This window comes from Podarcis pityusensis, assembly GCF_964106645.2.
Source record: "Podarcis pityusensis genome assembly, chromosome: 6".
Classification (NCBI taxonomy): domain Eukaryota; kingdom Metazoa; phylum Chordata; class Lepidosauria; order Squamata; family Lacertidae; genus Podarcis; species Podarcis pityusensis.
In genome coordinates this window covers 13589539-13612393 of record NC_138030.1, presented here as the reverse complement: position 1 = coordinate 13612393, position 22855 = coordinate 13589539, and the positions used below count along the sequence as shown (strand labels likewise).

Sequence of the window (22855 nt, the reverse complement as noted above, 5' to 3'; positions counted from 1 at the left end):
TAAGAGTAGACTGTGGATTCCAGGTTTCTGCTTTTCCCCTTTTAATCCGTAAAAGTTGCAATGGCAGGAGACTAGGCAGCAAATAGTAGCTTTAGCCATTGCTCTTAGTATTCCAGATTGTGATGCAATTTCAGTGTCAGATAAGAAATAGAACGTTCCACAAGTTGCCAAGGAAGGGTGTGTTTAGGTAACTGCTGTTTTTGCTGCGTTTGCAGCACTGAAGTGACATCAAGCCTGGGCAGTGTGTATGGAGGTCCTGGGCTGCCCAGAGAACAAGTCGCTGATGTGGTCCAAAGGAAAGCAGAGCAATACATTTAGCACCAGCTTGGCTGCAGGAGTTGCCGGAAAGAGGCATACAAGATGCCATCCGACTACCTTAGGGGCTGCACTCTGGATTTGTGTGGGGTTTATTCCTTAGTTTTTTCTTCTCCCGAAGATGTCGCACAACGCAGTGGAGGTCTAGGTTCATAGTTTTCCTTCTAGATAGGCTACCTCACCAGCTTGACACAGGGTGCGTGCAGGACACTTCCAACAATCTGAGAGGTGTTCCTGGACACTTCTGGCTTTGCTTTTTGAACACTTAAATACCCTTGTGCCTGGCTGGTCGCTCAGATCTTTTGGCCCTGTTTGTAATCGCACTTGTCACCCATTGCAAAATGGGTGCAATGAGGAACCCATATTTAGAACTTGGGTCTTTGTGTACTATGTGAAAAATAATGAAGGCTGGGAACTATTGAGAGAATAATTAAGGAGTCTGGGCAGTTGTAATGGGCAGTGATTACAAATATCCCTAGAAACTTAATACTCCTTTTACTAAAGCACTAACATTAAGACTTCAAGTAGAATAGGTATCTGTAGGAGGCTGTTGGCATCTCTGTCTCACACACAAGCACAACTCTCCATCTAGCAACCCAGAGATGAGGGAACAGTAGTTGGGGCAATGGGATTTAAAAAATAGTCATAGATACAGTATGCAAAGCGTTCCGGCTCCCAGGGACTGATGGGAGTTGTAGTCCAAAGCATCTGGAATGTACTAGGTTGGGGAAGGCTGACCGAGATTGTTGGCTGTCCTAAGTGCTTTGTAAAGAGAGAAATGATAGGATTTGAAGTGCCCTAAATGAAAACAAACTTTCTGTTGTTGTTGTTTTTGTCTCAACAGCATGATGTAGAAATAAATAAAATTATATCCACAGCTGCAACAAAGACAGAATCTTCTGTAATGTCTAAATCATTAAGTTCTTCTTTGGATGACAGCGAAGTTAAGAAAGTAATGGAAGAATGTAAGAGGCTTCAGTTAGAAGTTCAGAGGTTACGAGAGGAGAATAAACAATTTAAGGTAAGGTCAACCTATTGACACTTAGGACAAAGTTAAAGTATTGGCGTGTATTGCAAACTGCCTGGCATAGTTGTGTTTTTGTTGGGCATTTAATAACAGCTGGGGATTTGTTTCATGCTGGTTCACACATCACTCCTAAATAACAGAGGTGCATTCAGCTAAATTGTTGTGCTGGTGGAGGCCAGTACAAGGATTCCTGCTTGTGCAACAAGAATTCTGCCCTCTCCTTCCCTGCCAGAGCTGGGGGAACTCCAAGAAGAGATGCAGGGGGGGGGGAGGAGAGGGGCAGAATCTTGCCTCTCGCAAGGAAAATCCTTGCACTGGTGCAGCCTACATAGATTACAACCCATACAGTAGTTTGTTTTAAGTCATTAATTATGTTGGGTGCTGCGTTATGCAGTATGGTTTGTGCTATCGGATACTATAGCTTGTTTGTTCCCAACAAACTACAAGCGGTAGGCCAGAAATAAGCCGAGGTTCGTTGTCCTTGGCTTACTTCTGGTTTACTGATCATGGTTTGTTTGAAATAAACCACAATCCGGGTTCACACAATAAGCCATACCACACTTGTTCTGGGGTATGGCTTATTGGGAGAAGGTGAGCAGCAGGAACGTTCACAATTAAGCCATGGTTTAAAACAAACAATAGCTTTTTGTTGTTTTAACCTGGCCTTACCCTGATCTATTAAGGGATGCGGGTGGCGCTGTGGGTTAAACCACAGAGCCTAGGACTTGCCGATCAGAGGGTCGGCGGTTCGAATCCCCGCGACGGGGTGAGCTCCCGTTGCTCGGTCCCAGCTCCTGCCAACCTAGCAGTTCAAAAGCACATCAAAGTGCAAGTAGATAAATAGGTACCGCTCCAGCGGGAAGGTAAACGGCGTTTCTGTGCACTGCTCTGGTTTGCCAGAAGCGGCTTAGTCATGCTGGCCACATGACCCGGAAGCTGTACGCCGGCTCCCTCGGCCAGTAAAGTGAGATGAGCACCGCAACCCCAGAGTCGGTCACGACTGGACCTAACGGTCAGGGGTCCCTTTAACTTTACCCTGATCTGTTGTTGTGTATTGGACAGTTGTTAGCCACTCTAGGTGCCTTTTGGCCAGAGAACAGGGCAGAAATTATTTGAGTGAATCTGTGAATTTGGTTAATGGATATAATCTACCGCAGTAGTGAATGATGGCAAAATGAGTAACTAGCAAGCTTAACTAGAAGATGTGCGGTTTTTTAAACCATGGTTAATCTGTTAGTAACAGATTGTAGGATTGTGTGCTGTCTTTTCCCATCACTTCCATTCTGGTCCAAATTTCTCCTGGCTGCCCATGGTTTCTTATAGAATTGGCACTTGCATTAACAGAGGTTAGAGCTGACTGCAGTTCCTGATCAATCCAGCTTGGGGGAAGGACTGTTTTTGGATCCCAGGTTTAGCAGGAACCCTGGTTACATTTTAGGTCTGTTTTGGGCCTGGCAGAAGAGAGTTTTCTGCTTGGAAAAAGGAGCACCTTATCTCACCCCAGATTGTTTACATCTCAGCACAGAACTGAGGCTGAGCTTCTAATGCGCACGTCTGCTCAGTGCATTTATTTATTTTTTAAATCTCCATAAATTATCCTTGCTGCAGGAAGAAGATGGACTGCGGATGAGGAAGGCGCCCCAGACAAACCACCCGGGCTTTGCTTCAGCACCTGTTGTGAAGGAAGAGGGGCTGAGCACTAGACTACTTGCCCTGGTGGTACTCTTCTTCATCATTGGCGTCATTATAGGGAAAATCGCCTTGTAGAGGCAGCATGCTGAGGATTGTAAATTGGATTGATGGATCTGCCATATCATTGGTATTAAATTTATTCATAACAAATGTTTAAAGAAAAATGTATGACATCTCACAGGTCTTGCCTTTTAAATTTTTACCCCTGCACAAATATAACATTAACATAACATAATCTTCTAGAAAGCATAAAACGTAAAAGGAGTTGAGCAGGAGAAGAGAGGCGAGTTACATCTTGATTGCGAGCAGTGAGGACGAAATCATGTATTTTAACACTATAAAGGTGCATTTTGTGTGCGTGTGTGTGGGTTTTTCTGTTTGTTTTTTTAAAGTTAAACTTCAAAGAGTTCTTGGACCTTCATCCCATTTACTGGACTTCTCTTCTTTGGAGGGGGGAGGAAAGAAAAAGTTCCTCCGTTGAAAAAGAGTAGATCCTTCTGGTTATTTAGAGATTGGCTTTCAGGCGGGTGAGGCTGATGGCGTTATTGTAAAATAGGCTAACCCACCATTCCTCCTCCTCTTAAATTTTAACAGTTCTGTCAAGTGGGTGTGACTTGGGTCTCAGCAGTGTAACTCCCCAAGCAGCTGTTTATTCACCCTGAACTCTCTTTAAGTGTGATCCTGCCTCTCTAGGTCCTGTGTCATTTGCAGGAGCTGTGAACCACTAACTGGGCAGCCTGGAAGATGAGGAGGAGAGGGGAGAGAAGACTTGGAGCAGGTTCATGATCCAGAAGGGTGCCTGCAGCACCGGGTTTCTGAAATTGGCCCTGGCCAGTCTTATGTATAGAAAAGGGGCGACCAAAAGATTGTGGAGGCTGCAGCAGGAGGAGTGGAAGGCGAGAGGGTCACCCACATGCTTTTTTGCTCATGTCAGTCTAGCAGTGAGGAAACCTAATTGCCAGTGGTGGTTTGGAAACACAAGGAGCCCGCTTTCCAGCTGTGGTCAACTCAACGTGTTGTACCAGATGTGCTCCGATTTGAACTGCGGGTGTGATTTTCTTAGCCAGGCTTTGTAGGAAAGAGGAGCGTTGCAATGAGCCATCGCGTTTTGTATCTGAACCCTCCCGTCTTGCTAAAATAGTTTCTTCCTGTCCATCTGTGTTTCCAGTCAAGATGGCATCATGTTTAATGGGGACCATGCACCTCTTGCCTCATCCCCATCCCCATCGCGTCCTTTTTGCACCCTCCGCTTGTCGCATCCATCAGCAAACCTTTCCTCCTCTGCTTGCACCCTCGGCAGACTCTCAAAAGCTTAGCCACATAATGCATTGCACATTGGGGGGGGGGGTGGCTTTCCGCTTACATGACCTTATTTCAGCCTTTTGCCATTTACCTTCTCGTGAAGCTTTTGGAGATCAGGTTTCTGTCCTGAACTATAGAAGAAAGGCTGTCAGGGATTTGGTCTTCTGGACCTGAGAAGGAATGGGACTTGCTGTTCTGTGCCCATCAGTGGCACAGCTTAGTTCAGTCTCTGGGGCATTCTCCGTTTCTCAACAGCTCAGTTCGAGAGAGAAATAACACGCTGCTCCTTTGCCCATCAGCTGTTTAGTGCTGACTTTCTTGAATGGTGTTGCACCCAAGGAAGAAGTCTCTTGGGCTATAACTGGCTGAAAAGGGGACATGTGCATGGAAGAACTTGGGGGCAAAGGTCATGAATCTTAAGCAACCTGGTTGTCTCGTTTGTGGGATGATAGGTCTAGACCAGCCCTCCTTTCGACCACTCTCCAGCTGTTGCTAGATTCCAGCTCTCCTCATCCCTGACCAATGGCCATGCTGGTTGAGGCTGATGGGGAGTTGGGAGAACAGCAACACCCGCAGGGCACCAGGTTGGGTACGTTTGGTTTAGCACCACTGGTATTAACATACCAGTCAATGGAAAGCTGAAAGGAGCTGAATGCAGCCCTATTGAACAATGTGGAAAATGCCACTGGACAGTCTCCTGTGTGGCAGGTTGCATGGGGCAAGGAGGGTCAATGCCTCGTTCTAAAAGGGGACCAAGCTACTGTTTGCTGTTGGTTCACGTAGCTGAGTTAAAGTCCTTTATATCCAAATGTTTAATGCATATTTAACTTATTTAATACACAGTCAACTCTCAACTTACGTTCCAGGGATAGCTCATGAAGCCAAAATCTCATATACTCAAAACACATAGTCCCTTGCACCTCCAAATGCTCTCCTCCCAAGCTCACTGCAGTGGCAGGTGGGATTGCTGGTGCCCCCCTCTCTTTAATTTTTTTGTTTTTAAGTTTAAATGCACGTTAAGTTGGAAGTTGACTGTATTTCATCTCATGTTTCCTTTACCGTCGCAGAAGTTTGACTACTGTTATAAATGGTTAAAAAAGAGAGAAAAGGCACCTGTTCAAAGTTGGTGAATAGAACTAAATTTTCCTTTTGTTGCTGTAGTAACGATGGACTCTTCCTCCTCCTGATGCTTTGGGCACGACATAATTCTCACTTTCGACCATCTAAACATTGGGGGAAACAGCGGTCAGGAAAACTGTTTTTGTATATAAAAATAAGTCTATGTAGGGGAAAAAAATTAGTAGGAATTAGTTCTATGCTGTTAAAAACAAAAAGACCAATCCTGTTTGACTATGTAGCATCTTTAAAAAAAAAAATCAAATAAATCTACCCCCAAACGAATGGAGTTCCGTCCCTGTTTTGATTGCTTCGTTTTGTGCTTCAATGCTGCGAAAGTGAATTGTCCGTAACGAGACGTTAAGTTGCCTAGTTTTGATGACCACTTTTTCCTAACTTAATTTTGTTTCCAAACACATAACAAGGAGCAACTTAAGTAAGAATGCGACTTACCTTTTTTTGAAGAAGATGTGTCGTGCGCAAATAGAAAAAAAAGTCTTATCTACGGAAGTTATTGATGGACAGCATTGAGTTGCTTACAAGTGATCACCACTATAAAAGTCTGCCACCTATAAGATTGCTTCTGTTGTTTGGATCACAGATTTAGCCTGCAGCTTTTACAGCCTTCATCTTCCGGGAGTTGACAATGCTGTCCATCATACCTGTGGTGCTTTTAACCATTGCAGTACTGCTGCAGGAAATGCAGTTTTCTATGGGTTCATGCCACCGTGCAAGTAAAGGCCCACAGCCATACAGAACTAGGCCATGAGCTTAACCCACATAAATCAGTGGTGCTTTAGTTAAGATTCCTGCATTGCTGGAGGATTGGACTAGATGAACGGAGGATTTGGTCATGTGGAAACTAGCTGCACCAATATTGGATAGGGAGCATCTGGCTTGTCAGCAGTACATGTGAAAAGGACCTAGGGGTCTGACTCAACATCAGGAAGAGCTTTCTAAGAGCTATTTGATGGTGGGACAGGAGGTTGTGGACTCTCCATCCTTGGACATTTTAGAGCAGGTTGGATGGCCATCTGCCTTGGGTCCTTTAACTGAGATTCCTGCATTGCAGGGAGTTGGACTAGATGACCCTTGGAAATCCCTTCCAACTCTACACTTCTAGGAGTCCATGATTCTAAGAGTTTGCTCACAGCATTTTCTGTTCAATGAGTATTCTGTGGGTTTTATTATTCAACGTAAACCGATTCCAAGCACCGCTTCATGCTTCAATCAAAACTGTTAAGCATTTATGACCTACTACTGTTTCTGAAATGAAAATGGAAGAAACTGCAAAGTATGTGTGCATTTATTTTGGATGGAATAAATAGCAAGAGCTAATTACACACATCTGGTGTCTGTTTCGCAGACTGAACACACACATATTCAGATTTGTAGTACCAAATCTGTTTTTAGGGTTTGGTTGTGGGGTGGTTTTTTTAATCCATTTGGACATTGAACCGAGACCTTTGGCATTAATTGGTCTGTCTAAACAGTTTGTCTAAATTTTAGAGAACTGAGGATTTGGTCATGTGGAAATTGATTACACTGCTAAAGCCTAGGCGTCAGCCCCGTGAGAAGGAAAACAGACCCTTCCTAGCACTAATAGCAGGTTCTGATGTCTTGCTCCTTGGCCTGGCAAGCTTTTGATGGCACGTAGACTTAACTGGTTGTGCTGGCTGGGGTTGCTGGGCTTTATAGCCCCAAACAACTAGCAGGCAAAAAGTTAGCAAAGTGGGACTATAAAGAAGGATTAGCAACTAGAAATTTTAACTGTGTCTTCTCTTGGTTATTGTATTGTTGAGACTCATCCCAAGGTCACTAAAGATGAGTGGTGGGATATGCATTCAATAAACACAACAAACAAATAAACCACATTTAGTATCTACTGAGTTATGTGGCTTGAGGAACCTCTTAACCACTATTTGGTATTATCAAGCACAGAGAGCAGCGAATGAACAATTGCTGAAGAAATGCAATTCTGAAGTCTTTGATCATGTAAATCAGTCAGTGAGGATGCTGTTGAGGGCTGCCTTCTACATGGTGGGTAGTCTGCCTTGTTTTTGCTTCCCCTCAGTGCACTGCCGGAAGAGAGGAAAACAAATGGCTTTTTGCTCAAAGATCTGATCGCTTGCAAGAGGGCCTTTTTTCTTATCCTGTCACTAATTGCTTCATACATTTTGGCTCTTCCCCACTCCTGTCGTCCTGAACGTTCCTCACCCACATGGAATTGGGCTGCAGGTTCTCTCGCCCCCCACTATCAAGTTACATTTCCATGAATATACATGGTCCAGTCCAATCAAGTGTTTCATCTTCCCCAGATGGTGACTGCAAAGTTTCTGGTAGAGACCCTCTGAACTCAATAGATGGTGGCCAGAATTAAAAGCCTGGACTTTTCATAGGTAAAATATGTGTTTCCACCACTAAGTAATGACTTCTCCCCTTATTTCTGGTTCCATTTACTTGAAATAGATTTTCACATTTACCAGGACACACAGAAACATGGATCCCAAGCACCAGACACTAGCTGTGTTAAGACACCACACTAACCCAAGAGTTGGAAATCTGCATCCTTCCATATTATGTTGGACTCCATTGGTCATGCTGGCTGTGCTGATGGGAAGTGACCAGATCCTCCAGGAAACCACCAGCCCGCATCCCTGCCAATCAGCTGATGTTAGTCCAGTCAGCCAGTGCTGTCAGCTGACGAGTTGGGTGGGGTTAAATTCTGTGCTGATTGCATACACTGATTCCCCTACTGGGAACAGGCAGTTCCTGGGCAGCCAAAACAGCAGAATTTAACTGACCAATCCTGGGTTCTGCTTCAAAGTGCAGTGTCGGGCTGTTTGAAAGTCCTTTTGCATTGTTCCTTGACACTCTGGTTTTCATAGGTTTAAATAGCAGTGTAGGGCTCTTTGCAAAAGGGCTTTTAAATAGCCCTGATCAGCATTTTGAATTCCTAGCAATCGGGGCTTAGAAATGGAAGTATCATAGAATCATAGTGACATTAGGTGACTGACAGATCAAATTTGGCCTGTCACAGGTGGGGAAATAAGGATCTGGCCCTCTAGTCAGAAAAGGTACCCACATTCTAACAGAGATCTTGAATTGCAGAGAAATGGGTCAGCAAAAGGGAAAAGTGGAAGTACTTTATGTAATTATGTCAATGCCTATAACAAAACGTAGCCGTTTTTAGAAGTTGGGCAGCTGTTTTATATACATGACTTTAAAAAAAAAAAAAGTTCCTTGTGTAGAAAAAATTAACATGCTGTAATACATTTTGTGCTTTAAAAATTTGTACATTAAGATAAGCATTACATCTGAATCAGTTAATGCACAATTCCCCACTGGTACTTGTATAAAAACCCATCATTAATCTACATATTAGCCAAAAATGTTGTAAATATACCATGTAAATTGTAGTTGCATAGCTGGAGGCTTTTCTTTCTCTTTTTGGCGGGGGGCAGGGTAGTTCAGTGATTTGGAGAAGACACACGGGTCCAAAAAGATTTAGGAATCTATAGCTAAAAAGGAGTCAGTGGTTTTGAGACAATACAATGCCATGCACATTAGCCTGAGTTACTGAGGATTGTCATGGTCGTTCTTTCTCCCTTAAGGATGTCTTTAATGCATAGCTCCTTATTGCCAGAAAATAAAAATTACTTCATAGACTGCAATGGCTGGAACTCTACAGCTCTAAGGAATAGCTGCCAAGCAAGTTTTGATCAGACGAGAAATCACGAGTTTTCGCCTGTTGCCAGCAGCTGTGTATTTCAGAGTTAACTCAATTGGATGTTGCTTTGTTGACTGATTAAGAGAGATGAAGGATGCCAGAAAACTCATACTGGGTTATTTTTCACAGTGGAGTGGAACAGCTGGGGCTGTAAACAAATGCCCCTTTGAGCATTTTCTGTTTACCAATAGCTGTTATCTTTCTTTGCAGGTGTAGTAGGATAATCAAGTATGTGGGGCAGGGTGGGAAAAGTCAGTCTTCACAAAAGGAAGGCCACAGCTCAGTGGTAGAGCATGCCCTTTGAATGCAGAAGGTCCCAGGCACAATCCCTAGCATACCCAGGTGGGGCTGGGAATGCCCCATCTAGAACTTGCAACACCTGCCAGGTAATGTAGGCACTACTGAGCTAGGCGGACCAATAGTTTGACTTGGTCTAGGGCAGCTTCCTATGCTTAAATCTGGCTTGCACAATTCATTGACCTTACATGAACTGGTTTCTTCCAATCCCAGCACCTCAGTGGAGTTCCACATACATAGCTAAATGAATTGCACCTGGTACCTGGTCTGGCTTTTAAACTGTGACTGTCTTTAGCATTTTATCATCTTTATTCCTAAGGACTAGATTCACGCTCTTTTTCAGAATAACCAAGGGCCTCAGGACTGGTCATATAAACAAATCTACGACACCTACAAAGCAGACATTGTGGCCAGGTTCGCACGTAATGCAAAACCATTGTTTTAACACTGCATGAGCAAGAAGAAGCCCAGGCAAAGCACCAGGCTTGGCATGGCTCTTCTCTCTCCTCCCACATGACCAGCAAAAAATGCTTTTGCTAGTGTTTAGTTTCGCCTTCCGATAATCCTGGCTTGTCATGCCATACAAGAGAGAAATGGTCGTTCAAAAGAAACTGGTCCATTAAGCAAGCCAGCTTCGTAATTCTTTTGACTTAAATCCCTAAGGAACTTGAGACTTGACTACCTGAAAAAGACTCCTTATCCCATTTAAACCTTAGTATTCGCTAAGATCTTTGGAGGAGGTCCTTCTGCCAATGCCATGACCTATATTAATCCATCTTGCAGCATCCAAAGGCAAGGGCATTTCCTTGGTGGCTTCTACATTGTAGAAGTCTCTGCTCTGAGATAAGGCACATACTGCTAGTAATGACTGTTTAAAACTGTGTTAAAACTCTGTATTTACTCACCCATGCATTTTCAGGCTATTGGTCTGCAGTTGTAGCTATTTCCCTGCCTAATGTATTTGGATAATTGTATACCGCATTGGAATTTACTTTTGAATTAAAAGGCGGTCTAAAAATATTTGAAACGAAATGTTTTGAAGTTGGCCTGTCTTAAAAATGACCAGATTAAAAAACAAAACAAAACAACAACTATGGTCCCTGGTTTGCATGAGAGAACAAGGAAATATTAGCGTGAAGTAAAACTAATCAACAACCTGCCTGCTTGTGCATATAACACTGTGCTATGGTATAGCTTTATGTGCAAACCCAGCCTCTGGGGTTGTTCTGTACTGACCAAATTTACACCCTCACCTCCCCTGTTTAAGATAAGCAGTTGAATATGCAGGTACATTTCCTCACACATGGTACATTATATGGAAGCTGGATAACAGGATCCCCAATTCCAACTTTTATACTATTAACAGTTGGTATACATTGTGAACAAAATAGTAAATGATATGTCTCTATGACGCTAATCCAGAGCAACGAAACTGAAATTGTCCCATGAAAACAGAATTGCTTCTTGATACATGATCATTTTTTGTTTGTTTGGGTGGGTGGGGAGAAGGGGGCGCAGGTCTATCCTACACCTATTGAAACAGGCCATTCTGGTGCGTTGGTACAATTTAAGCCACCTGATCAGTAGCTGAAGGATGCCCTCTACATCAGAGACCAAGCAGCCCAATTCAGATGCCCGTCTCCATACATAGGCAGGTATGAAAGGGGAAAGCACATCCAACAGGCGTCACCTATCATTAAGAAAAAATAAGAGTTCATATTGGCAAGGTAGAAAACGAAACAGTTTCCCCAGTGTGCTCAATTTGTTGTGCATACACGTAAGTCTGGACGCTAAGGCTGCCTGGATTCCATGCAGCAGCTCAGTGACCAAAACATCTGGGCTTCTAGTCCCACCTGACCAGATGCACAGCTAGAGATGCTAGCAGGGTTGCCCAAGGCAGTGTCTTCAGTGCCCCACTGCTGTTGCCCTCGCCTATTCTTCCCAGGTAACTTGGCTTGACGTGCCTCGCTAGGGCTCCTGAGGGGCCCCCGCACTGGACGAGAGGGGCCTGGTAGGATGTGGGCCGCTTGCTGGGTGTGCTGGGGCTTGACCCATCAGTCGGCCTCTCCCCGATGAAGAGCAAGCTGTGGTCCTTGGCATCCTGCTCGACTCGGAAGAGTTCGTACTCGGTGTGGGGCAGTCGGATCCCCAGTGCAGCGCATCCGTTCGTGTGAGTCACGTCCAGCTCTTGCCCGATGCTCCAGGCACCGGCTTCTCCGCAGCTCCCGAAGCTGGAGGAGTTCAGCATTGCCACAGTTACGGGATCCATTGCCGTCACCCGGGCGCGGGTCACCTTGAAGACGAGTTCGGTACCTCCTCGCACAATGAGGGACGCCGCTCCCTGGGTATAGTGGCCGAGAGCATAGACGGTGAACGTGGGCTGCTTGCAGAGAGGGTCGGAGTAGTGGCGGTAGTAGCCTTCCCAGCTGCGGTTGTTGGCGTGGAAGATGAAGTACCTCGTGAGGAAAAGCACGGCCGGGCGGACCTCGCAGCGAGTGCTGACCCAGCGGCCGCTGAGCAGCATGGGGAGGTCCGGCTTAAGCGGTAATACAGGCGGGTGGTGTTCGTCAGCTCGGTATATAATCCCGCAGGCAGGGCACGGCTGGATGTGATGCTGCGGGAAGGGAAGGAAAAGACAAGTTCTCAGCAAGGCTTTTCACTGCTTGTTTAAAAACAGGCGTGTTCCTCACCAAGGGAAGCTGCCATTCCGCAAAGGGGAAGGAAGAGATTCTGCAGAAAACGTTAACTTCTGTTAGGGCATGAAAGACTAGAATGCGAGGGAGGGAGCAAGGCAAAACTGTCCTTTTTCCTGGTTGTACCAGCCTCTTAAGGACACGGGTGGCGCTGTGGGTTAACCACAGAGCCTAGGACTTGCTGATCAGAAGGTCAGCGGTTCAAATCCCCGCGACGGGGTGAGCTCCCATTGCTCGGTCCCTGCTCCTGCCAACCTAGCAGTTCAAAAGCACGTCAAAGTGCAAGTAGATAAATAGGTACCGCTCCAGCGGGAAGGTAAACGGCATTTCTGTGCGCTGCTCTGGTTCACCAGAAGCGGCTTAGTCATGCTGGTCACATGACCCGGAAGGTGTATGCCGGCTCCCTCAGCCTGTAAAAGCGAGATGAGCTCCGCAGCCCCAGCGTCGACCACGACTGGACCTAATGGTCAGGGGTCCCTTTAACTTTACCAGCCTCTTTGCTCTATTATTAGTAAAACATGTTTGCTGTTTTATTCTTCTTCTCTGACCAAAAAAATTAAAACCAAACATATAGGTTTAGATTTTAAGGATACAAAAGACCAGGGGTGTGGGAAGGTGCTTAAAAGACTGCAGGGGGAGGCAGAGACCCACAACAACAAATGTACATTTAGATCTCTCAGCAAATTTAGGTGGTGATTCGGGTCTCACCAGCTCTATCCTTTGCAGGAGGCTCATAATGAATTATTTAAATTATCTGGCAAAATATAAGATGCAGCTACTTTTACTGGTCTAGGCTAAATTGTGAAATCCTGCAGGTTTTAGTATTTGAACGCCAGATAGGTGCCATCAAGGAGAAGGGTGGGGTGGCAAATACAGATTTTATATATCAAAACATCAGAAGCCTGTGTCGGAATTCTACAGGGCAGGGGAAAGGTTTAACTTTTCAGAGTGGTATCTGGTAGTTTATTTAATGGTATAAAAGCAATTTCCTCTCTACCCCACTATGAGGAGCTAGCCTCGTTTAATGTGGAAGTAATGTACATATTTTCATCTGACGTACACTGGGGGAATATAACCCGAAATGTTTCTAAGTCAGCATTAAAAACGTGTTCCTGTACTAATTATAGAAATGGGCAACATAACAATTTACAGTGAACCGTATCTGCTTTCATAAGCCTGGGTTGCTGCATACGGTTGATTTCTGAAAGACGCCAGCCGTGTTTGCATGGGAATGAGATTTCAGTAACTCTGCACTTAGCAGGCAATTTGCATGTGCGCTGACTGAAGTCTGCAATAACCAAGCCATTTTCAACTCGCCTTACCACAACTGTCACTCTTGAGGAGCGTTGACGGTACACAGGGCATTGCAGCTAAATATTCCCAGCCTTTTTATTTTTAAAGCAGGAAATACTTTAATACTGGGAGATAATTTCCCAAGAGTGGTTTTTCTTTAAAACATATTTAAGAGGAAATCAAAGACGTTCCTCTGTGTAGAGCAGGGGGCTTGGAAGAAACCTCTGCTGTTTGTGATTGGTTCTGACCCACCAGCCGCAATTCAGCTGACTTGGTGGCTGATCTCGAGGTCGGTAAGTGAGCTGAACTTCTATGGGAGTGCAAGAAAAATGCAGAGAGGTATTAGGCTGCCTTACACTGGCCAGGCTATGAATCCCAGATTATTTAGACTCTAGTTCCCAGCACCTTTTAGGCCACAATGGCTGAGGCTGATGGCAGCTGCAGTGCAATATCTGGAATGCACCAGGTGGGACGCGGGTGGCGCTGTGGATTAAACCACAGAGCCTAGGACTTGCCGATCAGAAGGTCGACGGTTCAAATCCCCACGATGGGGTGAGCTCCCGTTGCTCGGTCCCTGCTCCTGCCAACCTAGCAGTTCAAAAGCACGAAGTGCAAGTAGATAAATAGGTACCGCTCCGGCGGGAAGGTAAACGGTGTTTCTGTGCGCTGCTCTGGTTCACCAGAAGCGGCTTAGTCATGCTGGCTTAGTCATGACCCGGAAGCTCCCTTGGCCAATAAAGTGAGATGAGCGCCGCAACCCCAGAGTTGGTCACAACTGGACCTAATGGTCAGGGGTCCCTTTACCTTTTACCAGGTTGGAAAGGTAAAAGGTCTTTCCCAGTCCTGCTACCCAATATTCTTTTTAAACTCAAAATGCCTGGGAATGAAGTTGAGACCGATGTACAAAAGAAACCTTGAACAATAGACTTCTTTCCTTTTAAAAGAGACAGGATGCATGGAAACGTTTTTGGCTTCACAGGCCAGATCCTTATCATGTGCCAAATTTGGCAGGTGGGTGACACCTCCCACCTGTCGATAACATGACATGACATCACATGACTGACCATGTGAGTGGTCTCACTTACCTTGTGTAGGGTTTCCAAGTGCGCAACTGTTAGCTCTCTGTTGGATACTTGGGAACCTGCAATGGCTTCAAAGCCCTTTTGCTGTTTGCATGCTAGAGAAAGTAACTAACACACACACACACACACACACACACACACACACACACACACACACAGTTACTGTCCTTCCCCAAAGATTGGTAGCAAATAAATAAATAAAGGGTGGCCACGAAGGCAAGCCAGAAATCTGCAGACTCCTCTTCCTTGCCAAAAAACCTTTCTCACTTCCACTTACGTGAAACTCTTTCGAAGGAGGCAAGTGACACTGTCTAACTCTCCCCAGGCAGTGACATCATCCGCCAGCAACAAGCCGCGTAGAACTGTGAGCTGATTAACTGCAGCATTGCAGTGAAGTCACTGTATTTCAGCGCAACTCAGCTTGGGTTTTAATTTTTTTGTTTTTTTAAGAAAGCAATTCATGTTTACCATCTGGTTTAGCTCATACGTATATGGTTTTGGCCCAAGATAACTTGGCTTTAATGCCAATCTGAGCATGTGCCTCAGAAAGGTGGTTGTTTTTCGTCCTTCGCCTCGTCCTTCAAGAATCCCAGTGGCTGCAATATTGTGTAGGTGGGGGACTGATTTCCCTCCCCTCTCTTCACCTCAGCCCTGACTTTGGTCCCATCTGGCAACGGTCATGAGCCCTTTTCCGCTCCTTGCTCCTTGTCCTATCTTGCAGTTCAATCACATTTCTCAATTGATTAGTTATGATTTTGATTAAAAAATACGCTCTGGGCATGAAACCAAGCTCCTGACAAAAAATTGGGGGGGGGGGGTGGAGAGAGAAAGAAACCAAGGCCGGCTTGTTTCAGCTGCAGTGGAAGTTGCGTTTCTGTATATCCCAGGCCTGCCGCCCGTAATTACATTCAGGGCTATTTCCTCTGGTAATGGCATTCTCTGCTGAGGGATAATGGTTTATTGGATAATGTTTCTCTGCCCCCCACCCTTTTTCTGCTCCTCTTTTTTTCATATAAACTAGAGGAGGACCAGTCAGAACAGAGACCTCATAAGGTAACATCAGTGTCCACTGGGCCTGCCATCCCCTCCAGACCAGGGTTTAGGAGACTATTATTATTATTATTATTATTATTATTATTATTATTAACACCACACCTGTCTGGCTGGGTTGCCCCAGCCACTCCGGGCAGAATATTAAAAACATGATAAAACATAAAACATTAAAAACTTCCCTAAACAGGGCTGCCTTCAGATGTTTTCTACAAGTCAGATAGTTGCTTATTTCCTTGACGTGTGATGGGAGGGCGTTCCACAGGGCGGGCGCCACTACCGAGAAGGCCCTCTGCCTGGTTCCCTGTAATCTCACTTCTCGCAGTGAGGGAACCGCCAGAAGGTCCTTGGAGCTGGAGCTCAGTGTCTGAGCTGAACGATGGGGGTGGAAATGCTCCTTCAGGTCTACTGGGCCGAGGCTGTTTAGGGCTTTCAAGGTCAGCACCAACACTTTGAATTGTGTTTGGAAACGTAAATCTGAGGGGCGCAGTCCTTCCTGGGCAATTTTGTAATGGCCAGGTCTGCTCAAGGTTTTGGGAACCAAGCCTGATGAGGAACGGTTGAGGGAGATGGGTATTTTTTAGCCTGGAAGATCCCATCTGGCCACAATCCCACATGAGATGTACCCCTTACCATCGCATTCTGCAGTGGGCGCTGGTATCCTGTTGGCCGATAATGGAGCCTCTCTGACCACTCAGTGTGGATGTCCCCCAGATACAGCTCCTCCACCTCCCTGCTCCCCTGGCTCTGCTGAAGGAACAAGGGCTGGTGGTACTTCTCCACTCGTACAAGGCTGAGTTCGTGCATGGCAAAGCCAAGGCCCGCGGTGCAATCCCTCTCTGCTTTGGCACTTAGGAGCTCATAGAGGGCACCGGGAGCCCAAGTCCGCCCAGCCGGCGAGAACCCGCTACAGTGCTCTCCCGACGTCTGATTGATGCGAGCCACTGTTTCCCGCATGGCCCTCTGGCTGTGGAAGACAATGCCAACTTTGTGGAGGTGGTAATCTGCTTCCGTGGCTCCCCTGGTGATCCAGGAGGCTTGGCGGAGCCTGACTTTCCCTTTGATGACCAGGGAGTAAGAGGGGTCCCGGCAGGAAGGGTCCCGGTAGTAGAACTGATAGGCTTTGAAGAGGCGGTTGGCATAGAACATATAGGAGCGGGTGAGAAATTCAGGTCCTGGACGTACCTCACACCTGAGAACGAAGAGGGATGTTTTGGTTAAATTACAGCCCTTGCAATATATCTCCCCTAATATATACTATATTGATGAATGTGCTAGAAAAACGGAAACTTCATTACGTGTTTTCTGGTTGTTGCATAACTTGGAGCTCAAAGGGAATTCCAGCTGGGAAAACACTGACAGATTGTCACAATAGGCATGGGCTGCTATGGCTCAAGAATCACGTTATGCCAACAAATTGTTGAAATATGTGGCATACTGGAATGAAATATGGTCATCTTACTATCTTAGCTTAGGAGATTTTAAGAACTGGGGTGGGGAAACAGAATGGGTGTGTGAGAGGGTCTTTTCTGTGGTGGCCTCCCTTCTGAGATGCGTCTGGGTTTGACACTGTATGTATACAGTTCAACATCAGAGACCTTTTTGCAGAGACCTCTGGTGGTGGAAGATGGGATCATAATTTATTGTTACATGGTGTATTTGAACTGACCTGTATGTAACCTATTCTTAGACTGTGTGGTGAAGGGCCGGCTACGAAGGTCCATTAATTAACAAATGTTTTATGCATTTTTCCTTAAAGATATGCAAAGTTTTCATTAGCATTTTGAATTCAGGGCATCTCAAGAATGTCTTTCAAACGGAACAAACAAAGCAAGGCAAATTGGTGTACCATATCTAATTTGATATAATTCAACCAACAACATTTAATTATCTAAATTAAATTTCCTTGGTCATAAAGGAGAGCCAGTGTGGACCACTGCCTAGACTAACCCCAAGGGTGCTACCCAATGCTTCTTGGAGGAAGGATGCAATATTTATTTCAAGTACACAAACTTCTTTTTTTCAAAAGCAGCAACCCCTAAATCTGTTATGGAGCTTCCCGTAACCCTCCAGAGCAGATTTTACAAGGCATGCAGGGCTGGGAATTTCCATTGCAAAGCTAAAACTCCTTGCACAAGTGGAGCGGTTTAATTGGATACCACCCATGTAAATTGTCCCCCACCCCAAACTGAATGGCCACGTATTTTGGCTTACCAGGTGTTTGGATCCCCTGTGCCTGTTTTTTTTACAGCCCCAGGTAGGCAATATCAGCAGCAAATAGGTTTATCAAATCTCCAGTGGGCAATCCCATATGGCTAGTGAGTAGCAGATAGTTACAAGTTTGGCAGGGCCTGAGTTTTATTAAGTTCTGGAGCTTCACTTTGGGCAGGCCTTATAGAGATTGGCCCCCTCCAGAGGATAGAGAGGAAGTCAACATAGTGCTAAACAGATGGCTCCATCAGCATTACTGCTTGCCTCATGGAACAATCTGCCCTTTTCATACAACTTGTGTGCCGTTCCAGGGCAAGATTGATATATGCAAAAATATGGACAGATACCGTCCTACCTACTACTACTAATGCTTATAATTTTATTATTTATGCTCCGCCCATCTGGCTGGAGGAATGGTTGATAAAATTATTGGACTTAGCTGAGATGGCAAAGTTAATGTGTTTAATCAGTGAAAAATCATTATTGACTTTTATTAAGAATCAGAAACCCTTTATGCATGAACCTGTAATATCTGGATTTGAAGATTGAAAAAATATTGGCTTATAGAAAATGGAATAGTTGGATGTCAAATTGAGTGAATACATTGCATAAGTTACTATAATTAGCTGACAGACAGAGAATTGGAAGTTGTGTGTGTGTTTTTTTTAAAAAAATCCATTTCCCCACTCTTTTCTTTTTTCCTTTTCTTTTTTCCTTATTATTTTTCCTTCTCTTTGCCCCTGTTTCTTTTTAGATTACATTTTTAAAGTATTTATTTTATTCTGGTGTATTATAAAAATATACTTTGTATTGGGTATGAACTTCTGTACATCTTAAGATTAATTTTAAAAATGAAAAAAGCAACAAATGGAGAGTCACAGAACTCCCACTCCTGATTTAAGATTTCCAAATTCTCTGTTTGCAAGTTAAGGATTACTTTTTCTATAAAGAGAAACAGAAAATAAAGTCCCCTGGCCACAAGGAGTCATGCACAGGCCCCTCAAAGAGAAGTGATGAACAAAGTACACACTTGAAATATTTCCTAATAGACCATCCTCTAACACAGAACTCTGCTTTAGTGTATGAGTGGCACTGTTAGATTTGGGGCTCCGTGCAATTGCCAAAGAAGGCAAAGCAATTTGGAGCTCAGACGTTCACTGTCTTTCAAACTGGAATACGCAACAAAAGAAAGACATGTTTTCTATTAGTCAAAATTCCCCACCTGCAATTAAATACACAAGATAGTGTATTCAACAGCTTTTTTTATTTATAAAAATTTTGTTGATTTTCACAAAATTATAAACAAAACAAACAAATAAACAAACAAACATCGATCATAACCTTATTAAAATTACACTTATTAACATTGTTAAGTGACTTCCTTGCTTCCCCTTGGTTGAATTTCCATGCACTTCCTTTTAACGGTTTTCCAAATCAAAATTCTTATAAAATTTAACTAAAACATTAACATCGTTATATCTTTCAATTTTAAAATTAAACATATTGATTCATCACTTAACTTATATGAAATCCTAAGCCAGTTAAGTATCTGCAAGCTATTTCCAATTAATTTAATTTTACATATTTAACTAAATAATCATTAAATTTTGTCCATTCTTCCTGATACTCCTCCTCCTTCTGGTCACGGACTCGATAGTGTATTCAACAGCTGCACATTTACCCTTTACACGGCTACAAACTCCTTACCCTGTTGAAATCCAGTGACCTTCCAGCCTGGGAAGCAGGACAGCCGAAATTCTAGCACCATCCTGGAGGTGGCGCAATTGATGCTGGCACTGCGGCTCCCACCGCAGTTTCCCTGGACCGAGCTGGTCTGTGTGAGATGGAGGGACATCCCACAGCTTCTTCCCAGATGTGTAAGCTAGAGAGAGAGAGAGAGATCGAGATCAGGTTTTTTAAAAAAGACACACATACAGGTGCTCTCCAGCACAGCATTTCACCTAATAAAAAGCCCCCTCACCACAGCATCTGCCTACAGGCACCCTTTGCCTCTGGTAATTTATAGATGCAGAATTTGTAGATGCAAAATTTAGCTGCAAAATGCACTGCGCTCTCTGTCTTGGCTGCAGTGAAAACAAACTCCTAAGATTATGTCACTGTTGTGCCCATTTTACAAATTGGAAGCGCAGCCTGAGATAGAATGAACAAGAGGAAAAAGAGAAACTTGCTTGCAGCAGATGTTAGGACTGCAACTTCTAATCATTTTTAAAATATTACTAAAAAATGTGAGTTGTAATTAGCACTGCACGAACAGAGTTTCACTTGCACAAAAGGACTTCCCCCTCGCCTCCTTGTGCACAACCAAATGGCCATGTTCGCACTGTACGTTTAAAGCATCATGATTCTACTTTAAGCACTCATGGCTTCTCCCAAAGGACTCTGGGAGCTGCAGTTTGTGAAGGATGCTGGGAGTTGTTAGGAGACCCCTATTCTCCTCCCAGAGCTACAATTCCCAGCGTGGCTGAACAATCAACCCCTCATCACAGAGAACTCTGGAAAGTATAGCTCTGAGAGGGGAATGGGAGGGGGTGTCTCCTAACAACCCCCAGGACCCTTAACAAACTACTCTTCCAAGGACTGTTTGAGGGGAGAAGATGAGGAAGTCATCTGTGAAAGCCAAACACCAGACTTGCCTCTAGTTTAATAATTCTATTTGCAAAACTTCTCCCACACACATTTTTTTTGTGTGCACACTGTTTTAATGCATTTGTGTATTTGTGTGCACAAATTTAATTTAATAAACTGATTGGTTTCAGGTTTCTTCAACTAGGCAGCAGCCCCATTATAGGTTTTCAATGGTTTATGTTCAGTTTGCGTTTCTGGTATAGCCTTTCTCTCTCTGAAAGTTTATCAAGTGGAAAGGTGAGATATAAGTATTTTATATGAAAGAGATTAAATAAACCCATCCGTCTAATCTGTGGCACAACAACAAGACTCTCTCTCTCTCCTTGGATGTCTAGCCAGGTGGCTCTAGATTAGATTTCTTTGCCTCTGTTTCCAACAGTCTGGTTCTAATTTACAGGATACATAACTTTCTAGTACTCAGCAAGGAAGATCCTGCCCATTTCAGTGGGGGTGCTGGCTTAGCTCTAATTTAAGCACCAAGATCACAGATCTATTTGCTATCCTCTGGCTAAATATAGAGCAACTATGTAGACAGTTGGGGGGAAAAAATTGCTTCCAGAAAGGGAGACCCCAAGGCCCGGGTCTCAAGGAAGGCCAACAGGTGGCAACGGAAACAGTAGCAGAGAAATGTGAAAAGGCCACAATCCCCAAATCTGAGTAGCACCCAGCACATCATGAAATAGTTTCTAACACTGCACTGTTGGCAAGAGAACAATATACTTTTTTGCATAAAATACTTCATTTTTTTTAAAAATGCATTTTTAATAACATGCAATAATCTAAATATGTAATTGTATACTAAACATCATAGAAATGATAAAAAATATGTGATAATGCATATAATAGATATTACTAGATATTGTTACAGGTCATGGGTGCTGGAGTTTGTGGGTGCAAGTCACACACAATTCTTAGAATTGGTAAAAGTTAGAAGTAATCAAGGTTTGATTAAACTGTGCCAAACACAGAAAATTCAGGGTTTAGTTTATGCTAATGATCCAGGCTAACTGAGCAGGGCCAGATGAGTGTAAGTAAAGTCATTAAAGCACAAAGACCAGCAATGGCCCATCAAGGAAACCCATCAAGAGAGAGTGGACACTGCCAGACCAGGAGGGGAGAGCCCTCCTTCCAGCTGTGTGTTGCTGGGAAGAGACCAAAGGGTAGCAGGATTTCGGTGTGGCTGGCATAAGCGAACAGAAAAATTGCCAGTTTTGCAAGCAGAACACGATGCGGGCTGGAGAGGGAAAGCTGCAACAAAGAGACGCAAGATAGCTTTCTGCTGTTCTCTGAATGCCGTGCTGTGCCTGGGATGTGGAATACTCTGCAGTTCCATCACGTGGGTTCAGGTTGTAGATACCTTGGAACCCGAACACCTTGCAAGTCGAAAGTTTTGGCTCCTGGACACCGCAAACCCGGAAGTGAATGTTCCGGTTTGCGAACGATCTTTGGAACCCAAACATCTGACACAGCTTCCGCAGCTTCCGATTGGCTGCAGACTGGTTTTCCAAACGTTCTGGAAGTCGAATGGACTTCCGGACCGGATTGTGTTCGACTTCCGAAGTACCACTGTAAGTGTAAATAAGCAATAGATCACCGTCTCTCTGTTGTGCCTCATTGTCCCAGAAAGGAACCCAAACTCTGGTAGACACATCTGCAACCCCTGGAATCTTCCACCTGGAGATTGGGGTTGGCATGTAACAATACCATATAAAACAGTGAAGAAGTGATTTGATAATATATTTAAAATACTGTTAGAAAGCCTAACAGTATTTTAGGAACGCGGGTGGCGCTGTGGGTTAAACCACAGAGCCTAGGGCTTGCTGATCAGAAAGTCAGCGGTTCGAATCCCCACGACAGGGTGAGCTCCCATTGCCCGGTCCCTGCTCCTGCCAACTTAGCAGTTCAAAAGCACGTCAAAGTGCAAGTAGATAAATAGGTACTGCTCTGGCAGGAAGGTAAACGGTGTTTCCTTGCGCTGCTCTGGTTCGCCAGAAGCGACTTAGTCATGCTGGTCACATGACCCGGAAGCTGTACGCTGGCTCCCTCGGCCAATAAAGCGAAATGAGCGCCACAACCCCAGAGTCGGCCACGACTGGACCTAATGGTCAGGGGTCCCTTTACTAGAAAACCTTTATGGTGTGTCTCTGGGGATCTGTTGCTGGGGCTTATGAGCAGGAGAGGAATGTTGCAATCAGGCTTGTGGGTTTCCCGTAAGCATTGGGTTAGCCACTGTGGGAGCAGGATGTTTGGACCAGGTGGGACTCTGGTGTGATCCAGCACGGCTCTTATGTTCTTACGGTTAATGTCTGTTGCCTCATTTGTTCACTTCCCAAAGCGAGGTCTAGGGAGACCCCCAAGTTTCTGGGAACATATGGCTCCGTCAGCCACTGGATGCAGCAAG

At 44.6% G+C, this 22855-nt stretch overlaps 2 protein-coding genes across 2 annotated transcripts in view; one reads left to right on the top strand and one right to left on the bottom strand.

The window, feature by feature from the left end:
- VAPB (VAMP associated protein B and C) overlaps positions 1-5737 on the top strand; it is a 50408-nt gene extending 44671 nt beyond the window's left edge. Inside the window, exons 5-6 of the mRNA XM_081011593.1 lie at positions 1160-1336; positions 2951-5737. Coding sequence (XP_080867719.1) covers positions 1160-1336; positions 2951-3109 — 336 coding nt within the window. The 3' untranslated portion in view covers positions 3110-5737. The remainder of the gene's footprint in view (positions 1-1159; positions 1337-2950) is intronic.
- A 2842-nt stretch (positions 5738-8579) lies between these two features.
- Positions 8580-22855, bottom strand: part of APCDD1L (APC down-regulated 1 like) — a 49915-nt gene continuing 35639 nt past the window's right edge. The window contains exons 2-4 of the mRNA XM_081011318.1: positions 19516-19690; positions 16231-16789; positions 8580-12093 (exon numbers count right to left, since the gene is read on the bottom strand). Coding sequence (XP_080867444.1) covers positions 11323-12093; positions 16231-16789; positions 19516-19690 — 1505 coding nt within the window. The 3' untranslated portion in view covers positions 8580-11322. The remainder of the gene's footprint in view (positions 12094-16230; positions 16790-19515; positions 19691-22855) is intronic.